General features: G+C 43.0%; 1 protein-coding gene across 1 annotated transcript in view; it reads right to left on the bottom strand.

Annotated features, from left to right (window-relative positions):
- FRAS1 (Fraser extracellular matrix complex subunit 1) overlaps window positions 1-15813 on the bottom strand; it is a 159037-nt gene that overhangs the window by 83752 nt on the left and 59472 nt on the right. Inside the window, 8 exon segments of the mRNA XM_030477972.1 lie at window positions 2819-2953; window positions 3383-3526; window positions 5870-6017; window positions 7710-7799; window positions 11934-12125; window positions 12229-12330; window positions 12967-13050; window positions 15626-15759. Coding sequence (XP_030333832.1) covers window positions 2819-2953; window positions 3383-3526; window positions 5870-6017; window positions 7710-7799; window positions 11934-12125; window positions 12229-12330; window positions 12967-13050; window positions 15626-15759 — 1029 coding nt within the window.

The raw sequence follows: 15813 nt of genomic DNA, 5'->3' as shown, positions 1-15813 counted from the left end.
CTCTCCTTTCTTACTTAGGATGTAATGTAGGAGTCATAGAGAAGTGTCACAAGTGCAGGCTTTTGGAAGATGAGAGGTCCTACAAAGTGATGTTTCTGTTCTTTCATGATTGACCAGAAGCCACAGAATCAACTAAAGATCCACTCACCAAACTGTGTGTTATCTGCATCAGTGCAGGTGTAACATTCCCAGGTTTAATGACAGCAGGAGGGCTAACACAACCGGTATCCCAGCAAGAACACAGGAATAAGTCCATGCTTGGCTTTGGAATAGCACAAATGGGGTCCAACCACGCTGTGCCAAATGGTACCATTAACCACCTCTAACCTGCCCTCCCCACCGTGAGCTGGGCAGGCTCAGCTCAGCCATGTTCCATGTTTATTCTTGAGGTGACCCCCACCAGCCAGACATGGCAGAGAAGAGCAGGTCACAGATAAAAATCCAAGAGCTTTGCTGCAGAGTGAGCCGGATCTGTTAGTGTCAAGTTACACATTTCAACGTTCACGTTTTGAGAGATCAAAGCAGAAATACTTGAGTTCTACCCAGGCTTTTGAATAATCTTGAAAACATAAATAATTAAGTTGGAAAAATGCAGTGAGAGCACTGAACACTGCAAGTCCTTTGAGCCCCTCTGTTGGACCAGGTGAGCATCTTTTAGTTTTGCTTCCCTTTGCTTTGCCTTTGGTGGGGGATTTCTTAACTGTTTCCACAGCTTATTTCTGACACCACTCTGCTTAGAGCCCGATACACACTGATCCATGATTGTCAAATACACTGCTACATAACTGAACCTATGACCTTTTATCCTCAACTTTTTCTCTTAATGGTTTTAATACTTTACAGAAGCAGGTGAAGGGACGAGAGCAGGAAACAACCCTGGTGCAGAGATCAAACAACTGTATTCCGAAATTCAAAATAGATTCAATTAGACCAGACGTTATGAAACATAGGCAAATAGACAGACCAGTTCATTGTACTTTGTTACAATGCAGCCAACAGCGTTTCAACTATAGGATGGAGTAAAAAGCCTGGTCTTACGAGTCTTTTTCATCTCCAAAGCAAATTTCTCAAGAGGGAGTTTACTGGAACTATAGCAATGAACACAGTCTAGTTCGTTCTCTTTGTGCTTTTGGAACGTGCTTACTGCAGATGTTAAAATCATTATGAGAAAAATATTTCTGAGCAGTCCAAGGGTCATCTAGGCAATCAGATTAGAGATTTGTAAAAATAAAGAGGATACAAAGAAAGAGTGAATGGCAGTGAATTATGGACCATATCTGAAATTTAAGACTTTCTCCACTGGTTTGACTTTATGCAGAAAATGCAGCCAGGCAGAACTAAAGCAAATTGGTTTAATTCCCTTGAGGAAAGAGGAGCAAATTTTCCCAGCAACTTTCAGCTACAAGCATGCGTGACTGCAAATTTGGATGGAATGTACAATCAGTAACCTACAAACCAGTAATAAAACGAAACATTAGCCTTTCCCTACCGCTTCAGCAGTACACGGGCACTGCCAATTAAAACACCAGGAGCAGGTGGAAAGGAAATGGTAAAATAAAACCAAATGAAGTAGAAGATTATTTGATACTTAAGTCTATAAATTCTTTTGGACTGGGCCTCTTTTCTATTTATACATGCACAATGGGGCCCCAGTCTATAGTCACTGCTGAGGGACAGAGGTTTTTCAGACTTCCAAAACCTGAAAGAAATGGTCAGCTCTTCAAAAAAAACCACTTCAGAAAAGGAAGCTAGACTTAGAATCCAAAGTGCCTTCCCCTGAAATCTGCCAAAAGCCCTAAGCCTGTATTTAATTTTAAGCAGGAGGGCTAGTTCCAAAGAAATTAAAGCACTGGCTCAAGAAGTTAAGCATGTGCTCCACCCCTTTGCTGAACTATAGCTGCAGAAATAATTAGAAGCCATCTAAAAAAGGCCAACATCAAGAGCAAAAACGTGTTAACTTTAGAGGAAACAATTAAACAGTCATGATGAAAAAGCAGCTGCCTTGCAGTTTGGGAAAAGTACGAGTATTTTAAAAGAGCAAGGGAAACCCATAAAAGCACTGTCATAGTTCCATCAAAAAGAAAACTGTAACTTCATAATCTTCGTCTTTCCAATTACTAAGATATAGGATTCAGACACATCTCAGCATTTTACAGTATTACTACTTTACTTTCTAAACATGCTTCTTGAGAACAGTCGTCCTATCAACTTTCAGGAAGAATGCACCATATGAAACAAATATATTGCAGAACAAAGCAAAAACCTCCCAAAAAGTATTTTCTGGGAGCTTTTCTGAGTCCTACCAAGGCCCAATCCCTCCAAGACGTTTTCTATGCCACTCAAAGTACCATCTCCTGAAAAGTCTGGCATTAGCTGCTGCAGTTAGTCCGAACTCAAAGAAAACCCCCATGGATCAGATTGCCAGGCATGGCTCAGAGTGTTATATCCTTAGTAAAATTAGTGCATGCAGCTTGCTCTGTGCCCTTAACACCACAAAACCCACAGTCACATTTCCAAAAGAGAAATCTGAATTGAAAGAGGACAGTGGTAAAAACTGGCAGTGTTCAAAAGCAGAGAGTTTTAGACCAACAGCACTGATCCACTGAGGAATTTTAATTAATATTTCTCCAACCAGTAATAAATTTTACACTGCATGACATAGTTCCTCTGTTCACTCCTTCCTTTATTCTAGGGTGAACATTAACACCTATGTCAACAGCAGATCCCTCAGCAGAGAGTATATCTAAGAGCCTGGGTATAGCTTTTGTGTGCTATTTTGCTATCACAAAGCACTGCAGTCTTTTTTGCTTGGAGTTACCTGTGCAGAGGAGCTGATCCTGAAAGTATCCCTTTCCACACGAGGACACACACTGCCTGTTCTTCATGAGCAGGGATGCCTGGCATGAAGAGCACTCAAATCCATTGGTACAGGCTGAGCATGTTTCATTGCAGGCTTCCAAGAGAAAGAAGAAAGATCATAGAATCATAAATCATATAATGGTTTGGGTGGGAAGGGACCTTAAAGCTCATCTAGTTCTAACCCCACTGCTACAGACAGGGATACACTGGACCAGGTTGCTCAAAGCCCCATCCAGCCTGGCCTTCAACACATCCCAAACATGATGCAGCAAGACTTCCCTGCTCTGATAAAAGGAAACAATTTTGCCTCATTTTGGCAAATAAGTTTGAGAATTTGCACTTTTCTGGGGCTCCCACCTGAAACCTCAAGGCCACGGTTACTACTCGGTACGTGCCTGAATGCTTTTCCAAACGAAGCCTGGCAATCTTTTTATAATAAGCCTGTGAGATCCTACAAACAAAAGCACAGCATGCAACAGAGAAGAGAGTCATCTGACAGGATATAGGCCCTTGCAGAAATTACCTAAGCAAGCACCCCCATCCTGGTAGAAGCCCAAGTCACACATCTCCACACAGCGCCCATTCTGCAGCTGCTTCCTTGGGTCACGACAGGCACTACAGTGATCAAAGGACTGAGAGCAGGTCAAGCAGTCTGGGTGGCACTCAACTGGCACAAAGGAAAGATACAAAGGTAAAAACCATCAGCAGGGTTTTCAACCAGGAAGGCACAAAACAATGCATAATCCAAAATCAAACTGAAATTCATTACTTATTTCTATTGGTGTTTCAAGGTGTGTTAGTTTTGGAGTGGGGTTTTTTTCCATGATTGCATAAAGTGGACTAAATATTACATTGCTGTATTCTAGCATGGCAGAAGTTATTACACAGCTCAAATTTTCTAGGCTATTGATAAACAGGAGATTCATTGTCCACATGGTTTCTCAGCCATAAAAATCATAAGTCATCAGGAATGAATGGTCCGAAACAACCTGAATTGGAGTTTCCTTCAGTCAAACCCTGCAATAAGTCAAGACTGTGTCCGTGCCAGGTCAGAGTACAGGTGGCAAATCACTTCCTCTCCAAAAAAAGGCTTTGTGTCGAAGCACCAGAGCAAGCATTTCATGGCCACAGGCACTTTCTCAAATGACACGGGCTGCTCTGTTTGCAGGCCATGGAAGGACTTCTTTTGCTTTACTACTGAGCTACTTCAGCTTGCTGGAAGAAAAGCTATCTGTTCCTTCCCAGCAAGTCAGCAAAAAAGGATCCCAAGGCTGAAAACTCTCCTTCAATTACACCAAATTACCTGCATGTTTCCAGGGAGATGTACCTAAGGGAAGAATTTGGAATCAAAAGCTACAGAAGACATACAGCTGAAGATAACAATGATTCCAGAGTGATAAACAGGAGGAATATAGGAGGCTCTGTCTCTATCCATTTCTTTCCAATGACTTTCCAAAGGTATGTACAGCCCTATCCTTCCATTCTGACAACAAACTGACTACTTGGAAAGGTACAGAATGGGCAATTTTTCTCCAGATACACGAAAAAATTCCCTCTGCTTCAACCCAAATGTTCTCAGTGAGAGGGCATATTTGCTGGTTTTAACATAAATACAACTGTGCTCAGGGCTATATGCTTTGCACTGCCTGAGAATGAATGGGTTCTCTCCGCCTGCTTCCCCCAGCACATCTGTGAGAAGCAGCAATAAATTTTTACAGCTTTAACGAAGCAGATGCATTAGGGACTGATGCTCTGGGCTCACAGATTGAACTGCTGCAGGCTGGGTTTTGCATTTGTTTCTCATCCCCTGCATTGCAAACCAGAATGAGACAGAGCAGAAAACAGCAGGCTTCAGTAAAGGAAATTTCCATTTACCTTTTAGGACATAAAAGTGCAAGTTTGGCTCTGTCTGTCCAACACCATGATTTCAAAGCCTGTATTTTCCAAAATGCTACCATTATGGAAGCTAAACGAAGAGGCCAGGTTTTCAAGGGTAATCAGTACACAGTGGCACTTCTTGATAAGAAGGAGAACAGAGGGGTGCTGAGAGCACTTTATAATCTGTCTCCTCCTTAGGAGACTGTGCAGATGCTGTTCCCTTTCGAAAACACAGGACAATTTTATCTGAATTGCCCAAACCCCATTTTCCTCACTTTTCAATTTGTAGTGCTTTGCATTTTTATTAGCATGCAGTAAATAACAAGCTTTAAAGGCTTAATATGGCAGATGTGCTAAGGCACTCCTGCCAATGACAGCATAATTAAACTGTGAAGCTATTTTCTTTTTACTGAGATAAAACATTAACCAGAGCACTCTGATAAAACCAAAGTTATATAAATGAAACAAGAAGAGCCACCAACGTGAAAAGGTAGCAAACCATACCTAAAGCCTACCAGCTATGAAATGTAAGTCAAGGAGAATGACAATATCCTTGAGAAAATTTAATTTATATGCAAAATTAACATATAAGCTAAGGCTATCCCAATCTTTCCAAACAATTATTAACAGGCAGCTACTCAGATTTAGGTGAGTTTGTGGCATGAAAATGGAAGTGGGTTTGTTATTTCCACTCCCAAGAAAGAATCAGGAGCCCATAAACTCCAAAACCCATGTTATGATTCAGAAAGGAGCAGTCCCCTGCTTTGTAAAACTCATGTTGAAGAGAAAAGAAAACGACAAAACATTTCCAAAACACCAACCCCAACAAGAAACTCTTTTGCCAAAAGAAAGCTGTCATATATACCAGAGGAAATCACTGGGAGCCTTTGGATGAAGCCTGAACCTCGCTAAGAATCCTAATGATATGGACCTATGAACCCTAATGATATGAACCCTAAATGATATGGAAACCAGTTAACTAGCACGTGAAAACTGAAGACAAGTCACAATTCAGTGCAGGTCCTGGGGAAGCAAAGACCGCAGGGATGCGAGAACAACCCCCGTGCCAGAGGTGTATGTGACACACACTAACATGAGTGACAGTGAGGAATGACTGACCCTGGGTCTGTACCTGGCTTGCAGTGCAGGCAGCAGTCACCCTTCACCTCAACAGCCAGGCTGCCCAGCGGGCAGGGCGGGCAGGAGCGCTGGAAGCAGGTCACCTCTGCGTCCCGGCATTCGCATTCCCTGCAAGGCCCTTCTGCCCATTTCTCTCCGTTCTGCACAAGAAACACACAACAGTCAGCATCAGCAGGGAAGCAGAGCCTCTGCACAAAGCATCTGTACATGCATGGAACTCTCTGGGTGAATTGCAGGGCTGCATCTGTGCCAGTAGTAAATTAAACATTGCTGGGGCTGTTTCAGCACTGAAGCCTGCCAACACAGGACTCTGTGCTCCTGTGCTGCTAACCCTCCTGACCTCTTTGCCTTTCCAGAGTAAGACAGCCTGCAAAGTGCCTGCTGAGGAGTCTTTGGCCTGCAAAAACCTGAACACATTCCCTCTCAGCTCTCCCTCCAAAGCATGGTGGTTTTCAGCTAGCACTAAGTCCTTTCTACTTCTTCACCTCCCTTCATTTTCACAGAATCACAGACCGGTTTGGGTTGGAAGTGGCCTTTAAAGCTCATCCAGTTCCAACCCCCTGCCATGGGCAGGGACACCTTCCACTAGAGCAGGTTGCTCCAAGCCCCTGTGTCCAACCTGGCCTTGAACACTGCCAGGGATGGGGCAGCCACAGCTGCTCTGGGCACCCTGTGCCAGCGCCTCAGCACCCTCACAGGGAAGAACTTCTTCCTAATGTCTAATCTAAGTCTCCCCTCTGTCAGTTTAAAGCCATTACCCTTTCTGCTGTCTCCATATCAGAGGTGCTCCAGCCCTCAGAGCATCTTCATGGCCTCCTCTGGATTCGCTCTTTCTAACCCTCAAAGCATTTTGTTTCTCTCCTCCTCTCTTCTGTTGCCCTGTTTTCTAACACCGAGGGCTTCCCACACATCACAGAGGTGAAGAGGTATCACCGGCTTGCTTCAACACTACTCATCACACCCAACATGTCTACTTTTACTACTCAGTGGAGAGAAGGGGCCTTGCATGCCCTGTTCCCTCCTGTGATCTGCATCCCTGGGTCTGCTCAGCGGCCAGCAAAGCTCAGTGGCTGAGGCTCTGCTGGCACCACGTGAAGAAGTGAAAAGGCAGAAAAGAGACAGCAAACATCTCTAAATGTCTGTGAAGCTTTTGTGCCAGTTCCTCTCTTAAAAGGGATAAAACGCAAACTGGAATAAACACCTTAATATGTTTTACCTCACTTGGGTCAGAGAAGGAGATCTGAGGCAAAAATAGGACGTATTAGCTTTAAAAAACAAGTATTAAACTTCCCCTTTCTCACATGTGTTGGCAAACAGCAGCTATTAGCTCCAGCCCTCACCTGTCAGAGCAATGAAAAGACGATTTCTAGTATATTTAAACAAAGATAATTAATGTTTCCTTTCTGTTTAACTACAAAATGAAAGTTCCTTGACAATTTTAATAAAGTAATGGACTTCAGTTGCAGTAAAAAATATAATCAGTGGGATACATAGCAGAAAGCTATACATCACCCCAGCCCTGTCGCCTCTACTTTATAGGATTAAAGTCAGGCATCTTTAACTCCATGAGATGTGCAAGAAACCTGCGACTACATATATTAAATATTAAAAGGAAATGATTGATTATACTGCACAAAAGAAAGCAAGGCAAACTTAAACTCTGCAGCAGATGCACACGTTGTAAACAAGTGTGTTCTGTAAATTGTAACAGCAGTCTGCAGGCAGTATTAATGAATTATTTTTCTGCTACGCTTACAAATAATACCCCTCTCAGAACTGAAAAGGGAGAGCAAAACTCACTATTACATGCTCCAAAGTACCAGGATACTCACAGCTTTGGTATGTTCTTTGTAAACACAGTAACTATTACTTGAAATACATTCAGGACAGCACTTCCCATCTAAGTGAATTAATTCTTCACCCTGTGAAGAGAAAGGTTGCAGCAATTCAAATGGAATCCACATCACCAAAAACACTGTGGTATGCAGAGGCAGAGCAGCTCTTGCCCTGGAATGCAATCTCCAATATCTAATTTCACCTTATCTTCTCTCCATCCTACTTCATCTCTGTAGGAACGGTTTGAAAAATGGGCTTGGTGAATACCGCAGTTGCAGAACAAACCTCAGGAAAAGCCAGGGAATTCAGTGATAAGGCCATTACTTCATCCCTAAATTCAGCAGAGAAGATCCCCCTTTTCCCGGGGATCACGAAGATATCACCGGACCACTGTCAAGATTTCAATGCACAGAAGCTTACCTTCGTTTTGAATGTTCTACTTTTTGTCCCCAAGAGAATTACTAAGCACATGCTCTATTTATTTATTTATTTCCCAGATGGAAAAAGCCTGTTCTTGGTTACAACTGTACAGCTCCACAGAAACTATTTAGCTAACTTCACTCGGAAGATCAGAATTTAGCAGCAGGAGAAGGGAATGAAGTGCCCTAATTCATCACAACTTTTTGTGTCCAAGTGGAAGCTGAATATTTAGGAAAAAAGGAACACTGTCCTAGAGAACCAGGTCACAGCTCAAAAGAAAAAGCTTCAATTTCCTGAGGAGCTCTTCTGGACCAGGTTCTCATGCACTGTTAACATAGGCAAGATAACACATGCTAGTCAGAAACCACACAGATGTTGGTGGCACGCTCACCAATTTTTGTCTGTGAATTACTTTAGGCATAAATAAGGCAATAACAGCAGCAGCCACTATTAGTTTCACCAAGGTAGAACAACTAAGCCAGGCCACACTCTGGCAACCCTCATACATTTCTGAGCACGGTTCTTAGTCACTGAGGACCACGCACAGCCTAAATCTCTCTCTGCATTTTGCTCTTAAATCATTACTTCAAAATGCCATTGGCAGTGGTTGGATCTTGTGTCACTACTATGTGCTGTAAACTCTTCCATCCCCATCCCTGCCCACATCCCCACCCACATACATAAACACGCCACAGAAAACCTGAGAACCAGAATTGTTCAGCATATTCTAGGCTGAGAACACTGAAAGGCACTGATGGGCTGGGAGACAGAAGAGAGGAAAAAAGATGTTCTATGCAATCTCTCTCAAACACATACACACCTCAAACACATCCAAGACACCATAACTCTCCACTAGCTCCATTTCTTCCAAATATCAGAAAGACATTTGCAGCTTGCTGGCTGTCTGGTAGCCACACAGCACCCTGCAAGCTCTGTCCTACTGATCCTGTAGTTCCTAGGGCTGGCAGCAGAAGTACTTCATCACCAGCCTACTCGGGTAGGCTGCAGCATCACCTGCTAGCACCCATAACCCACCTTCCTCTGAACATCCTCACGGGTGTGCTTACTTAGCTGGGGTGCTGGCAAGTGCTCCAACAGGATTCTTTGATGCTCTGACAGTTCGAGTGGATTTGGTTGAGCGCATCCACCTCAAGATCCAGGGCTAACCCAGCCTGTCACATAACTTGTACTCCTAGCTCATCAGTAACCTGCTGATAATGGCTTTTTGAAGATTAGTCAGAATCACCACAGACACAGTCATTTGGCAGTTGCTGCACAGGTTTGTTTGAAAGGGTTTAGAAGCTAAACCTCTACGCTCATGTAATGCTGCTCTACTATGTCGAGCTGCCTAGGATTTGCAGTTCATATCTGTGGCCTCATTACACTTTAAATAGGATGATGTGACCAGAAAATTAAGAGTGCCTTAATGAAGAGATGAATCCAAATGCTCCTTAACTGCACATCAGCTCTGATTTATTGATGCAGGTAAAAACCAGACCTACAACTCTGTCGTGGTTTGAGCCCAGCCGGTAACTCAGAACCACACAGCCGCTCGCTCACTCCCCCCCCCCCCCCCCCCTTCTTCCTCCCCCCGCTCCCGGAGGGATGGGGAGGAGAATGGGAAGAATGTAACTCCCACGGGTTGAGATAAGAGCAGTCCCGCAACTAAGGTATAACACAAAACCACTACTGCTACCACCAATGATAATAACAATTAGTGAAATAACAAGGGGAGAGGATACAATTGCTCACCACCCGCCGACCGATACCCAGCCCGACCCGAGCAGTGATCTGGGCCTTCCGGGTAACTCCCCCCGGTTTATATACTGGGCATGACGTGCTGTGGTATGGAATACTCCTTTGGCTAGTTTGGGTCAGGTGTCCTGTCTCTGCTTCCTCCCGGCTTCCCCTCCTCCCTGGCAAAGCATGAGACTGAGAAAGTCCTTGGTTGGAATAAACATTACTTAGCAACAACTAAAAACATCGGTGTTATCAGTGTTGTTCCCAGGCTGAAAGTTAAAAAACACAGCACTGCACCAGCTACTAAGCAGGAGAAAAATGACTGCTATAGCTGAACCCAGGACAAACTCAAAAAGGAAAAAGGAAATATTTAATTTGCTTTTTGAGTAAATATTTTCTTGTAATGAATTAATTAATTGTGTCCCTTGCATTACTGAGGTAAACTGTGATTGGTCATGACTTGAAGAAGCAAGGCAAGCCACGCAGAATAATAAATCCTTGGGCAAGTATCTTCTATCAGGTGGGACCATAACTCTTGTCTACAACAAAGGACACTCTCTTCCTCCTTCTTCCTCTGTTTCATTCAATTCAAAATTGCAGCGGTTCATCCTCTGACAAATAACATCACTTTTTTAGATGCTCAGGCTTTAAATGGGTGGTTTCCTTTGAGAGCCTGAGTTTGAAAAATTGCTGCACACTTTTGAACACTGCCCCCAGTTTTGAACCCTACATGTTAACATCTCCAGCTATTCTTCTGTAGAATATCCCTGACTTTCCTGAATAATGGATTCTTTGTCCGTACCTAAGATATAAGCATGAATATTAAATAATTCTCCCTACTGAGCCATGACAGCATGCCATCATCATTAGTGTAAATGATCCAATTTACAGCCATAAGCATGCAGGAAGCTGAGTGAAACAGATGCAAGTGCACAAGATTTTATGACAGCCACGACTTTCCACCCAGCAAAATCTCCCCAAGCAGTTTAAGGTCAGATGATTGTCAGCAGTACTACACCAGTGACAGGAGTTTGGGTCCCACACTCGATGCGTTTTTGCTATTTAAAGGCACAGTCTCAGATGTAGAAGGATACACTTTTATTCCTAGGTACATCCTTTCTGTGTGATCGTCATTTGGATGACCCCATGTGTGGATTCTCAGTTTTCTGAACGCTCATTAAAACAATCTAGTCCAGTGAATCTATTATGTCCAGATCCTGGCTGGACTTCAGACACAACACAAGAGTGCTGCTACTCAAGATTTAGCATACAGGCAGAGTCACCAGAAAAGCATTAGCCACTGAGAGGGAAACTCAGGAGGCTGCAATTCCTTCCCTTCTCTTCACTGACACTGTGGAGTAATAAATATAAAGCAGTTATTAGCCTACAATTAAAACAGATGCAGTGACAAACAACACAAGTCTTATCCCACTGCAAAAAGGCAATTCAAAACATATTTATGTGTCTGTGTGAAGCATTCAACCCTATCTAATGCATTTTGCACATCCACTTTAGAGCAAATATAACCTAACCTGGGGGAGGATGTGGGTGGTTAGTTTTGGAGTAAACAGCACTGGGAATAGAATAGCTTCACTCCCATGCCAAGAATGGTATGGACAAAATGGAGGAAAGTGGAACACTGACTTCCATATCCAGATACCTTACTGAAGCCCACTGAAGCATACAGAACGAAGATAAAAGGAGTACTTCTTGAGCTTTTAACTATCTCTGACTTGTCTGTTTCTCCACATGTTCAGCTCCTGGTATAGCCAGTGGCCACTGAAACCTCTGGGTGTCTGATCCTCCTTTATAGCAGGCAGGCAACAGTGTGGGAGGGAATCAAATTAGTCACTGATATACACTTGCTTGGTTCACACACAAGCCCACTACTAAGTCAAACTTGCAGAGAAAATACAAAGTTTCCTCTCCTTTCCTGAGAAGCGTTTTCAAGGTAAATGGCACTAAACAAGCCCTAAGATGTCAGTTGAGAAAAAAGGGGAAAGAAAAAAAAGATCGCAAGACTTGAGGGATCCATCTTGAAACGAGAAAGCCGTTCTTACCTTGGCACATGCCACTTTGGCACACTCTGCTTCCTGGCAAGTGACTTGCCCTTCATCACACACGCAGAAGTCACAGTGAGTACTATTCCACACCTCCCCATGGTACCTGAGCGTGTCATTATACAAGCAGTTTCCCCTGGAAGGCACACACTCCTGACAGCACTTCCCAGGACGCTGCACCTTGTTTTCCCCCTACAAAACATCAGCAAGCATTCAGCAGGACTGCCTGAACCTGTTGACACAGGCAAAGTGATATGTGAAGGCAGGATATCAGATGTGAATGGTTTTTAACTACCTTCTCACAGCTAACGGAGTCACAGGTCTTGCTCAGACATCTGACTTCCCCCTTGTAACAAGCACATGCAGTGCACGCATTTTTTTTCCACTGTTCACCATGCTGTTCAAAAAGAAGATGAATGCAAGTGTTAAACACCCCTTGTAAATCATAGAATCACAGCCAAATTCTTTCCAGAAATCCATGCTCCTTATGGAATATGATGGCTCCTTCTGCATGTCTGTATCAGATAATAAACTCTTCTTAAAAAATGCTTCTATCTACATGATCAGCTAACGGGAAGAGGTAGATGACACTGTAGTGTGTATTTCTCATCAACTGCAAGCTACTGACATTGGTGAGGCCTATTAAATCCTAATAATTACTACTACTAGCAAAAGATAATTAGTAACAGAGTATCCCACAAACATAATCATGAAATAATGCATTAAATTAATTCCAGATGATACAATGAAAGCTATAAACACTTTAACCTTCACCAGTGCTTTCTGCTTTCCTCCTTCAAAAAAGTGTGAAAAGAAAGTGCATAATCTGCTTCACCTTGCAAACTTCCTTTCTGCTTGCCAGCAAATTCTTATCTAGTCCTAATTTCTTTCAGCTCTGCTGGCTTTCCAGGAAGAAAAAAAGCAACAGTTGTACTAAGCTATCAGTGCTGGCAGAAAGTCAGATATTGGGGAGAAGAGAGATGTGCCAGAACTTGTGAACAGTTGCCTTTTGGTGTGGTTTGTCAAAGGTTACCTGGTACACTCTTCCTGACACCGAGCAGGGCTTTGGAACACATTCTGGGCAGCATTTTCCAGGAGGTGTAACCATAACTTCATCCTAAACAGAAAGCAGGAGAGACGAGTAAAGAGCATGAACAGTTAGTTAACGCAGGGCTCAGCGTCACTGCCTGGAATTCCAGGCATGTGGTATCTCTGAGATAACCCACAGTCACTCAAGGCTTCGTTTTGGCTGCAACATCTGGGGCAGTCTTCAGAGCATGAGATCAGTGTAGAAAACTAAAAAGACATTTCCTTCGTCTCATTTTCTGGGCTTCTTTGGATGGCAACTGAGGTCCAAATACATAGATAGGTATATAGATGCAGATAAAGACACACACAGAAGATAAAGTACTTATATTCAGGTCTACAGATACATAGAGGGGGAAAAAAGTATATATAAGGCTATGCAGAGAAGCACACTAAAGCATGAGATGGAAGAGATTTTGTTTCCTGGTACTGCCACATTTTGAGGCTTCGAACGTGTGATTTACACTCAGGCATTTGCACTGTTTTAGTTAAATACATGCAGCACAACTGTCTGTGCAGGTGATAAATTATGCTTAAAACTGGATTATCCTAATTTAAACTTTTTCATGACTGGTTTAAATCACATTGGAATAGGCTGGCACTTCACATCAATATAACAGTTCCTGCATGCCTCAACTCCACCCATCCAAAAGGTGTTTGATTCCCCTGCTACAACTTTATGTACATCCAACGATTTGGAACAGTATTGTTCACCAGCACCTCCCTGCAGCCACATCAGGATGACCACATCAGAAGACTGGCTTGTGGGCTGGTAGTGTAGAAATGCCAAGCACTATTATCTGCTTTGTTAGCTTTTGTAGAAAGCATGGAAGACTTCTGCAGACCTAAAAGAACTCTTTCACAGATTTTGGTGGAATACGTGGTGGGACATTCAGGTGCACTCCTGTGAGCAACAAGCATTTTTGAAGTTCCTCTCCCTCAACATCCAGGGAAGGGCACAGTTATCTGAAAGATGGAAGCTGAGAGTTTAATACTAGGAGAATTTATGTATTGGCTTTTGACAGGGAGTGGAGAATGAAGAAAGCAACAGAGATACAGGCACAAGCAAGAAAATGTTAGGTATGATTGAGAGCACATCCTGCTAAGGTCCCTTCCAGCAGGCACCTTGGTAGGCAATACCTTGAACACCATCAAAATTAGCTTTCCATTAACTTGGATGCTCTCAGTAGACTATTCTCAGATACATCACAGCACCAACACAGTTGTTTCTGTTTCCACAAATTAAATCCTAACGATTAGCTGATTAAACATTAGTGCAATCAGTCAGCAGCTAATAGCAGTCCATTTGGAGTGGGAAAGGGGGAATCTAAAGCAAGCATAAATTTGTTTTAATGCACAGTACTTAGTCAGTAAATCTAATTGAGTATCTCAGGACAAAGCAAAACACAATTAGCATGCACAGAAACAGGTGTGTTAGTAGCACAAACATCTGGCCCAGCAGTAAAAGCTGGGTAAGCACCAACAGGAAAAAAAGTTTATGATTACTGCTTTTGGCTTTCTCAGTGCTACAGAGAAGCGCGCACGCATTTCAAGGGAGCTTCTGGATTCATCGATGGAGCGTGGTAATAGATTAAATAACATCTGGGAAACGGCACCCCCCAAAACATCAAGTCAAGGTCAGAAAGAAGGATTTCCAGGGAGCCAGTGCCTGCATTTCCGTGGCACAGCATGCTGCTGTAAAAGATAACACCAAGGTGTCCAAGGCAACTGGTACATCTGGCCCAATGAAAAGAAATCCAAAAAAGCGTAGTTGTACCCTTAAACATTTGCAGTCTAATAATAAGAATTAAAAAATTGAGTCACTTGTATAGAGCGTGGAGTACTGTCTGTAATCTTCTGGTGTTTTGGTTGGCTTGATCACTGCATAAGTGCCAAGAACTCAATATTTGTCCACAGCAAAGACCCTGGAGACAGAAATGTCCCAGTGATCTCAACTGGACTAAAACTGTAAGTCACTGCTTGAGCTTGCCTGGCTTATCTGACTGGTTTGATGGATTTCTAAACACAAGCATACATATAGAATAGTGCTCTTTCAGTTGAAGTTGGTTTATATTTCTTAACTCTTTAAGTCAGAAGGGGAATTTCATCTGCATTTGATTACTTTCAACTGTATCTCTAGAGTTCCTATTAAAAAAAACATAAACGAGTCCTGGAAACCAAACTTTTCATCTGCAAACCAAACACTGAAATTTGTGAAGATAAAACCCCACCAGAAATCGTGTGTTTTCATTACTTCCCTCATACAAATAAAACCATTTCCTGATCGACTCTACCTTATTTTTTAGTATAAAACATAAAAGCAGTTTCTTTAGACAGTATTGTGCTTAATTAGCCAGCAAAGGCATGATGAGAGTAAAATGGTGAAGAAAGAAGACAGCAGGGAAGAGACAGCCAGCATATGCATACTGACAGGCTTAACTGTCACTCCACATCATTTCCACACACCAAAACTCCCTTTTCCAAATCGCCTGCTCGTCACACAGAAGATGTGCCTGCTAATTTGTACATCTGCATGAGAAATGGCCCTGGCTAAGGGAAAGAGGACAGTCATGTGTAAGGTCCCCGGCAGGCTGATGGGTCCTGACCTTACTACACAGTAGAGTCTGGCAGGACGCTGTGAAGCACTGAGTCACACCATCCCTGCAGATGCATTTGGAGCACCGACCGAGGCGCCAGTCCTCCCCGTCCTGGAACAAGTGTCCATCAAAGGAGCAAGGCTCTAGGAGATGGGAAAACAAAAGGTCATTTTCTTTTCCAATGCCCTTTAATCGCT

This window comes from Strigops habroptila, chromosome 3, assembly GCF_004027225.2.
Source record: "Strigops habroptila isolate Jane chromosome 3, bStrHab1.2.pri, whole genome shotgun sequence".
In the NCBI taxonomy this organism is placed as follows: domain Eukaryota; kingdom Metazoa; phylum Chordata; class Aves; order Psittaciformes; family Psittacidae; genus Strigops; species Strigops habroptila.
The sequence above is the reverse complement of the archived record's forward strand: the minus strand, read 5'-3'. Positions and strand labels throughout refer to the sequence as shown.